Below are 12,794 nucleotides of genomic sequence, written 5' to 3'. Positions count from 1 at the left end.
CCCACAGCGGCGGTGGGGTGACCGGGCGCAGCTGGAACCCCGGAGGGCCGCGGAGGGGAGGCGCACCTGGACCCGGCAGGAGCGAGAAGACCGGCCCTGGGGTGGCGGGGGGTCCCACCCCACGGGACCTCCGGAGGGGTGGGGACAGAAGGCGGTGCACATCTGGACCCCTGGCAGGGGTCGGAAGACTCGCATTCGGCTCAAGATGGTGTGAGGGCAGGGGCAGCGCGCGGCACCAATAGGTCCCGCGGGCCCGGGCACCTCTGGGTCCCGCAGGAGGTGGAAGGGAGGGGACGCGCAGCTGAGCCTGGGGTTTTTTCTTTGGGGGGTGGTGGGATCCTCAAAGAAGAGAGAGGGGGCTGGGGAAGGGTCGCGTACTCACCCCCAGGCGCAGACTCGGCTCCAGCTCGGAGCCCCGGGTTGGGGCGGGGCGGGGCGGGGGGAGGGGGGGGAGTCGCTGGGCGGCTCGAGCTCCGGGCTCCTGCGGCGGCCGCGGCAGAGTCAGGGGAGGGAGGGGGGCCGAGGGAGGGGGCCGCGCAGGCCCCACCCCCGACGCAGCTCACGCAGGACGCGCGCGCACGCTCAGATCGGTGCCCTCCCCGCGGAGTCGGCCGCGCAGGCGCAGAGAGAGAGGCGGCGTGGGGTGCGAGGGGAGGCGGCGCTTGGCCTGTGGGGCCCGCGGCGGGCTATTCCCGGGCTGCGAGAGCGGTATGGCGCGGGGGCGGGGGCGGGGGCGTCCTGCTCCTAACTCTTTACCTCCTCTCTCCTCTTCCTGCCTGCGGTAGGGGAGGCGCGATTCCCGGGGGGGGGGGAGCGAGGAAAGGCCGGAGCGGGCCCTTTGGGACGCGGGCGGGGGAGGGGAGGGGAAGCCTCTGACGCGGACCCTCCTCCCTCCTCGCTCCCGCCCCCGAGAGCGGCGGGGCTCCCTCGGCCTCGGCGTCCCGCGCCCCCGGCCGGCGCTCACCTGCCTTCCCAGGGACTTGGGGCCCGCCGAGGTAGGGGCGGCTGCGGTCAGGGCTTCGCGGGGTGTCCTCGGCCGGTCACTCTAGCGCGGCTCCTCGAGTTTGTCTGCTTCGCTTGCCCTCCCCCCCTTCCCGGTTTGGATCTGGAGATGACTTTGTGACTCGCTTGTCAGGCGCTTTTGTGGTGTGGAGAGTGAGTCCGCTGCTTTCACTGTCGTGCGGATGAGTGCTTCCCGCCTCCAGGGGCTTCCCTGGTTTCTCATTTCATCGGCGGCAGCGTCTGCCGGGGATTAGACTGGGAGGGAGACCGAGATCCACGGTGCGTGCGGGCGCGCCGCGCATGTGCATACCCGGGGCTGGGAGGACATCACCCACACACACAGGCACGGGGGACCAGCCTGCTCATTTAATTTTGGGTTCCTGGAAGGTTCTCTTCCCTTCAGTCTTGAAGGGGGTTGGTTTAGGGACAGAAAGAGAAGTATTGCTTTTCACACCTTTGCCACCCTAGGAGATTGAATGGACTGAATTTATAAAGAGGTTAACAGAAGGGCCCATGATAGAGTCATTTTGGGTTATTGGGAAAAGCTGGGAGGTTGGGAGATGCTTAAACCTGGGCTGCTGGACAGGGGCAGGGCACTGCCTACCTGGGTGTGTCTGGTACTTGTGGGATGTCAGTGCCTCTGTGGGCTGCTTGCTTTTTAAAGGGTTCATTAGTAACTTGTGGAATGAGGCTATCAGGTTTGACCTATTGCAGTTCAAATTGAACTCCCACTTAAACTGAGTCCCATTGGTTAGTTGGAAATCAGTTTAGTGGATCACGACCATCATTAAAAAAAAGAAAAAAAAGAAATAGAAGATATCAGAGCGCATTTTACTTGGTAAGGGTGAGTATTGTTTCTTGACACTTGTTTCAGGTGTACACACATGCCTGAGCCGTATTAAGAGATGTTAGACAATGTTTCTTTCTGTGTGTAACAGAAAAGGTTGAAACATATTGGCCTCCTGTTTGCCTTCTTGCCTTTCTTAACTTGAGTTTTCACTAATTTAAAACCATCCTCAAGGATGTAGTTAGCATACCAGGAACATACAGTATAGAACAGAGTGGGTCTCTTTCTTCAGGAGGATACTGCCCAAGAAGAAAAACAGCCACTCTTCAGTCATTGGAAATGTGTGCAATTGAAAAACAGAATTTTGTTGGAGGGGTAGGAAGTAGGCTGGCCTACATGCAGGGAACAGACCAGTGATGGGGTGAAGCTATCTTTGTAGGTTTAGATTCTTTTTTTAAAAATATATCTTTATTGATTTCAGAGAGAGGAAGGGAGAGGGAGAGAGAGAAACATCAATGATGAGAGAGTCATCATTGATCAGCTGCCTCCAGCATGGCCCCGCCGACTGGGGATCGAGCCTGCAATCTGTGCATGTGCCCTGACTGGGGATCGAACCACGATCTCCTTGATCCTAGGTTGATGCTCAACCACTGAGCCACGCCCCGCCGGGCTGTAGGTTTAGATTCTTGGAGTTGTTTTGGGAAGGAGCAAGCAGTTTAGATGAAAAGGCATCTACTCTAGTTATTTGTTTTTTTCCCCCTTGGATAGAATTGTCCATTTTACCCTTTGAGCTTCTTGGATGTATATTTCCTATGAAACTTTTTTACATATTGAGTTGATTTTATGGTTGTAAAGCTGCCATGAACCATTGCCAAATAGCACTTGAGGTGGATATCTGGAAAGTGGAAATGGAGGCATACTTATCTGGTTTTTTTTGGACCTGTGAGGATCACGGAAGGCATTTATTATGTATTATTATTTTTACTAATATTATTAATCTGAATATGTGGATTCCTGATCTATTTCTGCCAGCGACTAATTAGGGTCACCACATGTTAACAGACAGAGAGAAGAGGGGACATTTCGGAAAGCCTGAAATGAGAATAGAATTAAGTGCATTGTGGAATCCATGAAGGAACAGTCGCCAAATGTTTCATTACTGACCCTGAATATGAAAGGTAAAAATAATTTCTGGAGTCCATTTTTCAGGAGGTACTCTCATGAACAGTGAACATGATTAGTTAGGCTCTCCTTAGCAACTAGGATCTTAGATGATGCAAGAGTTCCTAAAGCCTATCTTGCCCCACTCCTGTCTTGGGGGTTATGACAGTTGGACCCACCTTAGGTGGATTTCCCTATTGTTTAGTTTTTATGGCTGTGTGGGAGCTTAGGAGGGTCTCAAAAACCAGGTTATGATTTAGCCTTTTTAAAGGCTTATGGTTTGTTCTGGGTTGTAGCTTACCCTGGTGCGATTTTACATGTGTGTTAACAGTAACAACCAGCATGTGAGAGAGAACTGTGATTTAGATCCCAGAAATGTTGCTCTGGGTCAGGTAATATGCTCTCTTATTAAGAAAGGTACTAGGTTGCATAATTATTCTTCACTAGTGAAACAACTCAGAGTGAGAAAGTGTCCCTGTCAAAAACTTTAAAAAAAAATCATCTATGTCCCTAGAAAAGAGAGGGAGCACTTTTTCATGTCTCCTGTAAGCCGAAAAACACTTTTAGGACTGAGTGATCTTAAAGAGGCCAATAGTGCTGCCCTGAGAATCAGGGAGTGAGGCTGTTCTCCCTGGAAACAAACTGCTTACCCTGCACACCTAGTCCCTACTGGTTAATTCAGAAAGGAATTCTCCACTTAAAAATGATCACTTACATGAATGAAGCTAAAGCACGTTCATGTCCATGCCTCTTTGCTCTTCCCAATTACCCTTGCTTGGCAGGGAGTCACTGAGGCCTGGAAAAGTTGATTCCAAGGTCACAGACTTAGCAGAAGAGGGGAGGGTGGGGTGGAGGAGATTCACTTTCTATCAGCAGCATTTCCTGTTTGAGTCCAAGGACTCCCCTAGGCTTTTCCTTTCCGTCACTGCCCATCTTCCCAGCTCCATGAACCTGGCTCCTTGCCACTGGCCCACTAAAGGTGGTAATGGGAAGGAAATACGAACATGATTAAGTAGAACTGAACTTTGCTTTGTGCACTTTCCCTGAGTTTGACCGTATTGATTATTACAAACTTATTTCTGGACTATAGATGTTTGCATACTTATGAAGTGGGGATCAAGGGGGAACAAAGCCAGAATAAGATAAAATCTACACATTGAAAAACCAGCCTGAATAATTGAGAATTGTCAGGTATATTTTAGAACCACAGCTTTAAGTACTTTTGTGACAAGGTGGGGAGAAGTGAATAAATAAATACAGGACAAGAGCCCTGGAAACATTTTTCTTTTGTGAAATCAAATTGAGAAATGGGGTCCTCAGTGGCAGCCCAGGCAGAAACAGCTCATCGTGCTATTGAGGGGTACTTTGCTTATTAATAATGACACTTTGAAGACTCACTTTGGCAGGTCAATCAGGTCAGTTTTAGCTTTTGTCCTAGGCTGTGCTGGGTGTAGTGCAGATGTTTATCGAAAAGACAGCTTTTTAATTCCTGTGTTTTTAGAGATTATGTGACAGCCTTGATAGAGAAGAATGAGTCCTTGCCCTGTGTGGGGTGTGTTTTCTTCCATGAACTTTATTAGTAGTTAAAGCAGCATCTTAGCTGTGCAGGTATTGTGCAGGGTGTAATGGAAACAACCTTCTAATCTTGGACAAGTCAACAAGGTGCTTAGTATTTCAGACTTCATTTCTAGTCCGCAGAATGGTACTTACACTATTGAGCCCCCAGAACCATTCAGAATCCTTAGCTGATTCAGTCCCCTGCAGATTGTTGCTCTTTGTTATTTGTCTTTGTGTTTCCATTGGGTGCTCAGGTATGAAATCATCCAAGAAAGTGATCTGTGTGAAAGTACTTTGAGAATTGTAACATGTTATACTTGTGTGAGGTTAAAAAAAGATTCATGAAAGAGGATGTTGGACAACAAAACAGGAATGAGTTTTTAAGCAACAAATGAGAGTACTTGTTGGTCCAGAATAATTGGGGTGAAACCTGCAGGAGATGGTAGGGTCCTGGGCTTTCTTTTTCTTGATTCCTTGAAGCTTCCAGGCCTCTGCTTTTCCCTGCTTTAGCTAAGGACTTTTGCATCCTCAGGCTTGTGGAGTTTGTCCTCTTTGTGGCTGCTTGTTGCATTTGATTTCTCTTAGTGTTTCTTTTCTGCACTGTTACTTAGTAACATAATCTCCTTTAAGCACTCCTTTATGATTGCGGAACTTTTATTTGTTTAGTCTCTTTTCTGTAGAGCCCATTCCTGTTGAAAGGCCTTTGAAATGTATGTAACATGCCTCACCTAAAGATGGAAATTATTCACGTGGAAACATGTATAATTACATATAGGTCTGTGATACCAAGTGCATTTCCACGATCCTCAAGTTAATGATCCTCAAGTAATGAGCATCCGAGGTATAGGCCTTTGTGTTTGTTTTTTTTTAGCTCAATCTCTGTGTATTAAAATTAGTTAAAAATGAGCTCTTGGTGGGTAGGAGGCTCCCCGAAGTTACTGGGAGCCTGGGAAAAAGGCACAAGAAAGACCACTGATACCCCACCACGGAGCCTTCTGGAGCTGGGGATAAACTGCAATTGCAGAGTAATTGTATTCACTTAACAGATACTCACTGAGCTGCATTTGTGTGCCAGGCACTGTTCTGGGTCCTGAGTGTGTAGCATTGTACAGGGCAGGCAGGCAGGCACAGCCCTGCCCTCACTGAGCGCCCTTCCAATGGAACCTATAAGTTGATGCCAAGTGAAAAACTCACCTATGTGTACCTGAAAAGTTCACTCCTCCCTGGCTTCCATAGAGAAAGGGAGATCTTAAAATTAAACCAGGGTGGAAAATGCACAGGGCTCCTGGATTGTAAGTAGTTTATCCACCCTCCCTTTTCCCCTCCCCTCCCTCTTCCCCTCCCCTCCCCTCCCCTCCCCGCCCCGCCCCTCCCCTCCCCTCCTTTTTTCTTTATTTCCTTCTTTCCTTCTCTGCCTTCTTCCTGCTCTCCCTTTGCCCTCACCTCCCCTCCTCCTCCCCTCCCCATCCCCCTTCTGGAGAGGTTGTGATTCATAGTCTAAACCTGAAGGGCAATACTCAGTGTTCACCAAAAAGTGACATGAAAAGCTATCTCTGGCATTGGAGTCTTCTGAACACCTGGCCTCCTCTGAACGAGAGTGTTGTAGAGGAGGAAATATCATTGGGGTTATTTTCCATGCAAGCATAAGACTCAGTGTTGAAACAAAGCATTATATATAGACTACATCTGAAGTGAATCAGGGCCTGTGTCTACAGGAAGGATTTGTGTTAGGAAATAACATCAAGGCCAATCAAAGTTGCTTTGAAGTGAATTGCTGCCTCCATTCTTACCTGATTCAAACCAGTTATTTAGTGGTAGGATGAGGTGTTTTTCCACAGTGGGCAGTGTAGGCAGCAGGCCTGGGAGATGATCCCAGGGGCCTGTAAACGTAGCATGGGCTAATCCTCCCACAGACAGCACCATGGTTCTCCTAAAGCAGAAGTGGGACCCTTTTTTCTGCCAAGGGCCATTTGGGTATTTATAACATCATTTGAGGGCCATACAAATTATCAACTTTAAAATTAGCGTGGCTCAGCGGTTGAGTGTTGACCTATGATCCAGGGGATCGGGGTTCGATTCCCGGTCAGGGCACATGCCCAGGTTGCGGGCTTGATCAATGACTCTCTCATCATTGATGTTTCTATCTCTTTCTCTCCCTCTCCCTTCCTCTCTCTGAAATCAATAAAGATGTAAAAAATAAAATAAAATTAGGCATGAAAAAAGCTCCAGATTTATTGAATTTCTAGTCCTGCTTGCGGTTGCGTTGGCAGGGCCAGACCAAATGATTTCTCAGGCTGTATATGGTCCTTGGGCCTGATGTTCCCCACCCCTGTCGTAAAGCATGTTTGCATGTGATGTCCTGGTTCCTTATAGACAGATAAGAGCTCTACAGTGTGTCTGGAGCTCTGAGTGGAGATGTCTTTTCATTGGCTACTTCATTTATTTTATTCAACAAGTGTTTATTGCACTGCTAATCCCTGAGGACCTGCTGAGGTCTTTTGCTGGGGCGGGAGTGGAGGGGACCACATACTTTTTTTTTTTAGGAATAAGGGATGTATATGCAATAAGTGAATATATTTGGTTCCTTTGGTCTTTCAAGTTCAAAGGAAGGTTTACTGTTGTCCATTTGGTGTCTTAAGTCCTTTGGGTTTGAAGATCATTATTAGGTTACCAAGAGCTCTGGAGAAGTCTTTGAATCGGGCCCTTTCTTATGAAATCGTAAGTGCTCCCTGGAGACGGGAGTGTGTTACTCTTGTGTTTGAGGACAATATAAGTAACCCTCATGACCTGAGTCTGTGTGATCCCTGAATTCCTGCAATGAATTCAGATGCCAGGTTATCAGATTTCTGTTGTTTCTGAGTTTGAGATAGTGAGTAGCAAGAACTAGAATGTTAAGGGATATCAACTTTATTTCAAAAACAGTATCTAAACTTATTCAGTGTTTGTGTTTGGATTGTGAAAGTTGGAGCAATGAGAGTTCCTTTGGCATGGGACGCTCAGATGTCCTTGGTGCTCAGGAGGGGTAGCATCTGATGCTGTGGTTTTACACAAGGCTTCATGGAGGAGGTGCACTTGGAGCCGGCTCAGACTTAGCTGGGTAGAGATGGGCGTAGGCCAGGGGTCTGTGAGCAAGGCACTGAGAGGCCTGGGTTTGAATTTGTTTACAGACTGCCCTGAAGAGTTTAGGGAGGCACCTTGAATGATGGGGTTTGTTATACCCAAGTCAGGAATGTTCTGGAAAGCCCCCAGCACTTCTGCAGTTCTTGGACTAACATAAGTGTTATTGAGGAAGCAGAGTGGTGTGAAGAGGCTGGGTGTCTCCTCATAAGAGGAAGTGTGGGTGGTGCTGGGCTAATCTTGAGGGTTCTGTGGGGGAGATGAGGAGCCTCCTCTCTCTCAGGGAGGCAGAGCAAGTGCCCGCCAGCATCAGATGGGAAAGCTTGGCTGAGATTGGAGTTAACTGCAGCCTGGACCAGAAGAACTGCTTTTCAGAGCTATGGTGTGTGTGTTGTGTGTTTTTTTTAAAGCCAGTTTTCAGTTATTACTCAAGTATGGAGCGCTTCTTGCCACTGACACCTCAAATTGCCTTCGAAACTTAAATTGGACTAAAGTGAGTAATTTTCACCTGGTGTTCGTCTACATTTCAGTAGATTCAGCAAGCGTTGAGTTGGGTTTGAGTAAAATGTGCCTGCAGTGTCACTATTCTTGATGAAACCAGGATGATTTAACAGTTGGAAAAATGTTAATATTTAAATTAAAGTTACCATGTTAATTAATTCTGTTGACTAAGAGCATGGGTTCAGGAAACCAACTACTTGGGTTCAAGTTACAGCTTTGTCACTCCTAGCTGTGTGACCTTGGCCACATTATCTAACCTCTCTGAGCTTCATTTCCTCATGTATAAAATAAGGTTAATGATAGTGCCCATTTCATAGAGTTTTGTGAGGTTTAAATGAGATGATAATGTAAAGTATTTAGTCTAGTGCCTGATACATTGTAATAACTCAGTTTTCATAAAGGAAACAGAAAAAGACCAGATTACCCTTAGAGCTGCTGATTATCCTGAGCTTCCTCGTGTGAAGTGAGTTTTGTATGGTAGAGTAAGGCTATAGGGTGTAATAAAAAGAATCTTGGACGGAAGCTGGGTTCACTTCTGGTTCTGCTGCTGCCGTTGGCTAGCTGTGGGCTTTACACAAGTCACTTCAGCTCTCTGTATCTCAGTTTCCTAATCTTTGAAATGAAATGTGACATGATGATGATGATGATGAAGACAGCTAACAGGTACTGAGTGCCAGACATTGTGCTCTGTGCTTTGAACGGATTGCATCATCACCACTGTGAGTATGTGATACAAGTGGGGAACCCTGTGTTACAGATGGGGAAACCAAAGCTAGTCCTTCTGCAGGGTTACCTAGCTATCAAGGTAAAGCTTGCCTCATGTAATAGTTCTCAATTCTGTGTGTCAGATGCTAGTAGTTCTGTAAGGTAGCTGACTCCTTTTGCATTTAATTTTCCGACTATAATTCTCTTTTGGCCAGTGCTTACTGGGTTGTCATAAGGAAAACATTGGAAAGTAAGCTTGTGATTTGAGGCTAAATTATAGTTTAAAAGCATTTCTGAATTGTCTGTATATTCTGTGGAGGTAAATAGTGGAGTTTCCCTCATCTTTATGAAATAAAATCTTATCTGAGGTGCTTTGAACTTGGGCAAGTCAGACCTGTATATGTAAATACTGCAGTGGTAGAGACCTTTTTCCCCAGAGCACTCGAATGAGGCTCTCTGCAGCCAAGCATTTGGAGGGAAGACCAGGCATGTTTTGCAGTTGGAAATACTGGCTGGCTGTAGGTTTTCCTTAAACACGCCCCTACCTGATGCCCAGGTGTTCCATGATTGTCATGTTGTTGGTCCTAGGGAGCCAGTGGGTTGAGGTTCTGCAAGCTGGGTCAGGGTTTGCTCTTTTACCTCCAACTTGCTCTTCCAAACCCTCCTTTTAGCTGCAGTATGGGGCAGGTAGTTTTTGTGTTATAATGTTGTTTGGGAGACTGACCCAAATAGAGACTTTGGTCAGTGACTTGGCAAGGGCATCGTTTGGCTCTGCTTCCCTAGCCTTGAGCTGTTGAGGTGTTCAGGCTTTCACATTTGGGGGAAAGGTGATGTGGTGACAGACAACCTGGGCAGTTGCTCAGATAATCTGCTTTCTTTCAGGGACTAAAAGTTCTGGTTTCAGGAGGCCATGAGTGTCAACAGGGCAATAGTGTACAGATTTTCCTCTGTGGAGGACTTGGAAAGTGGTCGCTGGCTGGGTGTGTACCAGGGACCGTGGAAGTGATGTGATGGTGAAGTCACTCTCTGTGCTATTGTCCTTCTTGTGGGAACTGCTGTGGGCCATCCCTGCTCTCTGATCCCAGTTAGAATATGAATCAACAAAATTGTAGCTGGAGTTCTAGCTAATCATCTGCGTATCTTTTAACCACTAAGATTTATATTTAGTGACTAATGATCTTGTGCTGGACGTGCCATCTCCCACACAAGTCCCCAGCAATCTTTTAGTAAAAAACAACAAAAACTGGCTCTGAGTAAGGACACTGACTTAAAAATAATCCTTTCCCTTTCTTTTTCTGCAGGATTTGCTCTCTTGGGATCCCATGGCTTTCTTTACTGGGCTAAGGGGTCCTTTTACCCATGTAAGCAGAGCATTCAGCCAGCGCTGTTTCAGGTAATTTTTCCCAGTAACTTTTCTCAAAGCTGCATCGTTGAGTAAACCTCTCATCAGGGCTGGGTGTTATGGTGACTAGAATGGGGGTGGAAACTCAGGGAGGTGGGCTTGGGGTCAGGGAGACTGAAGAAATCAGACTGAGCTGGGGCTTGGTGAAGGCAGGTGAGGGGCAGAGATAAGGAGATGACAGTGCTGTTAGAGGCAGGATCGGGAATGGCACTTGGTGGAAGATGAAGCTTTTCAGTCCTTGCCAGACTTTAGTGAATCTGATAAATCTTGACCCTATGATTCCCCCAGTGCATTACAACCTTCTCTTTTAAAAATGGAATTATTTTTTAAAAGTTACTTACTACCAAAAACTCAAGCATGATAGGAGTGTGACAACCTTCCCTCCTTCTAGATGCTAAACCAGGGGGAGAGCATGGGCTGCATTCCTGTTGGCAAACATGCCTTTTGGCCCTGTTTGCGCACTCCTTTCACAAGCATTTACTGAGCACTGTGTCTGGGGTTGGTCAGAGAGAGACGAATAAGCGTTGCTTCCTGCCCTGAAAGAGTTCTCACAGTTGGCCATGGGAGCAAACTTGGAAACAAGTAATTCTAAGAAAATGTGACAAGTATAATAATAGAGGTTTGTATGGTGCTGGGAAGGCCTGAGACCAGAGCTGCTAATGGAGGAGGAGGGGGGAAAAGGAGAGTGGAGGCGGCCTTCCCAGAAGGGGAGAGGCTGTGAGGGTGGTGAGCTTAGAGCGCTCCAGGGCTTCCCGGCCACTGGGACGCGGAGCAGGTGTGTGCGTGGTAGGAGATGATGGACCTCAGAAGGCAGGTAAATTGGGACCAGGCTGTTGACAGTGTAGAGAGTGGAGAACTATTGAACACTTCTAAGCAGGGGAGTGGCCTCGTTTTATATTCTAAAAAGAGCTCTTGTTGGGCAGAGTGAGATGCGCTGGGAACCAGCTCGGACACTAATGCAATAATCTTGATGTAAGAGAGAGAGCTGCTGAATTCAGGAAGTGCTGATGGGGTGGAGGGAGAGGGCAGAGATGCTTAGGGGGTAGTGTCAGTAGGACTTGGCAGAGGTGGATGTTGATAGAGAGGGGTGTGCGGCTTGCTATGGGAGCTTCTGGAGAAGCCATTATCTTGATATGAAATGCAGCCGCAGGAGGAGAATTGCAAGGGGAGGCAGCGAGGTCAGTGTGGGACCTCCTGAGTTTGCAGTATCTGTAGGACGTGTTGTGAGTTTAGAGTGGAAATATAGGACTAGAGTACAAGAGACAGGTGGGGCTGGAGCTAGAATTTACTAGTAGTAAGCAATGGGAATAGATAAAATTGCCCAGAGTGGGCTGGTAGAAGGAAAGGAGAGGAACTGGGATTACCCTGGAGAACATCTGCACTTAAGGTGCCAGCATCGAGAACATAGAAATCCCACTGTCATCAGATTACTTAATAATAGCTTATCTGCCTTTAATAGGTACCCATTTAAAAACAAATTTCTAAAAATAAAATCAAAAAAGTAAAACAGATTTCTTTCTAGTGGGGAAAAATGCATTGAAACGGAAGATTGTCACCTTGATGTATTTTCAGTTTCTGCTGGGCTGTGCCAAGGACTCCCGTAGCAACCTGCTCATGCATATCTTCTGGTTCCCAGCAACATATAGATGAGAAAATTTGGGAATCAGTATATTCTGGGGGAGCAGGTTTTGCAGGCAAGGCAGTAGGTGAGGCCTGGCCCATAAGATATTCCCTTAATACTCGGAGTCCTTTTGGAAATCAGAGGCTTTAAATTAAGGCTGCCATGAAGTTTCTTTAACAGAAAATCGGGTTCTCTTTAAAACCCATCCAAGTCAAGATCTTGACCTGGTAGCAGAAGGTTTTGTCTGTGTGGAGACTGTTTTGGGTACAGAGAAGTCCTCAGAAGCACCTGCCTCTCTGTCAGAGCCCTGGGTGTCCTCTGTGCAGCATGTTGTTGCTAACATGTGCTCTCTCCCAAGCCTGGCCCTTGCAGAGGCCTCTGCACCTTGTCCAGGAGAGATACAGACCTCAGACTTTTTCTTTCCCACCAGCACCACCGGGACCCTCAGTGCAATTCAGAAGATGACTCGGGTACGTGTGGTGGACAACAGTGCTCTGGGGAACACCCCATACCACCGGCCTCCTCGTTGCATCCACGTCTATAATAAGAATGGGGTGGGCAAGGTGGGTGACCGGATCCTGCTGGCCATCAAGGGACAGAAGAAAAAGGCGCTTATCGTAGGGCATCGCATGCCTGGTCCTCGGATGACCCCCAGGTTCGACTCCAATAATGTGGTCCTCATTGAGGACAATGGGAACCCTGTGGGGACCCGAATTAAGACACCCATCCCCACCAGCCTGCGCCAGAGGGAAGGCGAGTTTTCCAAGGTGCTGGCCATTGCTCAGAACTTTGTGTGAGCAGAGCCCAGGCTGCCGGCTGCAGTTGGGCTCATGAATGGAGCAGTTCCAAAAACCGAGCCCATGCTGATGAGCTGGGCGTCCCATGGCTGGGGAACAGTGTCCTGTGAGAAATAAACATTTTCACATATGTTTTCTTCCTGA

At 47.6% G+C, this 12,794-nt stretch overlaps 2 protein-coding genes across 11 annotated transcripts in view; one reads left to right on the top strand and one right to left on the bottom strand.

The window, feature by feature from the left end:
• Nucleotides 1-1,306, bottom strand: part of TMEM63B (transmembrane protein 63B) — a 24,585-nt gene extending 23,279 nt beyond the window's left edge. Inside the window, exon 1 of one of the 4 annotated variants that reach the window (XM_081141577.1) lies at nucleotides 965-1,306. The gene's annotated coding sequence lies outside the window, so the exon portion shown is untranslated. Of the gene's footprint in view, nucleotides 1-382; nucleotides 590-964 lie in introns of those variants that run through there. The other 3 variants (XM_081141579.1, XM_081141578.1, XM_081141576.1) reach the window with 3 other exon arrangements.
• Nucleotides 633-12,794, top strand: MRPL14 (mitochondrial ribosomal protein L14). 7 transcript variants are annotated; one of them, XM_081141584.1, is made up of 4 exons: nucleotides 1,756-1,846; nucleotides 8,035-8,117; nucleotides 10,132-10,223; nucleotides 12,284-12,794. In XM_081141584.1, the coding sequence occupies exons 3-4, from the start codon at nucleotides 10,153-10,155 to the stop codon at nucleotides 12,648-12,650; spliced, it is 438 nt and encodes a 145-aa protein (XP_080997710.1). In that variant the 5' UTR covers nucleotides 1,756-1,846; nucleotides 8,035-8,117; nucleotides 10,132-10,152; the 3' UTR covers nucleotides 12,651-12,794. The 7 variants fall into 7 exon arrangements, with proteins under 7 accessions (XP_080997711.1, XP_080997706.1, XP_080997709.1 ...); XM_081141585.1 differs by lacking the exons at nucleotides 1,756-1,846; nucleotides 8,035-8,117 and adding an exon at nucleotides 633-708 and having other exon boundaries at nucleotides 10,133-10,223; XM_081141580.1 differs by lacking the exons at nucleotides 1,756-1,846; nucleotides 8,035-8,117 and adding an exon at nucleotides 696-995.

Source organism: Miniopterus schreibersii (genome assembly GCF_964146895.1).
Source record: "Miniopterus schreibersii genome assembly, chromosome: 6".
In the NCBI taxonomy this organism is placed as follows: Eukaryota; Metazoa; Chordata; class Mammalia; order Chiroptera; family Miniopteridae; genus Miniopterus; species Miniopterus schreibersii.
Note: the sequence above shows the minus strand (reverse complement) of the source record. Positions and strands in the feature narration are given on the sequence as shown.

Bases quoted from the DNA above. Each gene is read 5' to 3' on its own strand.
- MRPL14 (XM_081141582.1), top strand. From the start codon at position 8,004: ATGGTGTGTGTGTTGTGTGTTTTTTTTAAAGCCAGTTTTCAGTTATTA. The intron at 8,118-10,131 runs GTGAGTAATTTT...CTTTTTCTGCAG, and splicing joins GAAACTTAAATTGGACTAAA to GATTTGCTCTCTTGGGATCC. The intron at 10,224-12,283 runs GTAATTTTTCCC...CTTTCCCACCAG, and splicing joins TTCAGCCAGCGCTGTTTCAG to CACCACCGGGACCCTCAGTG.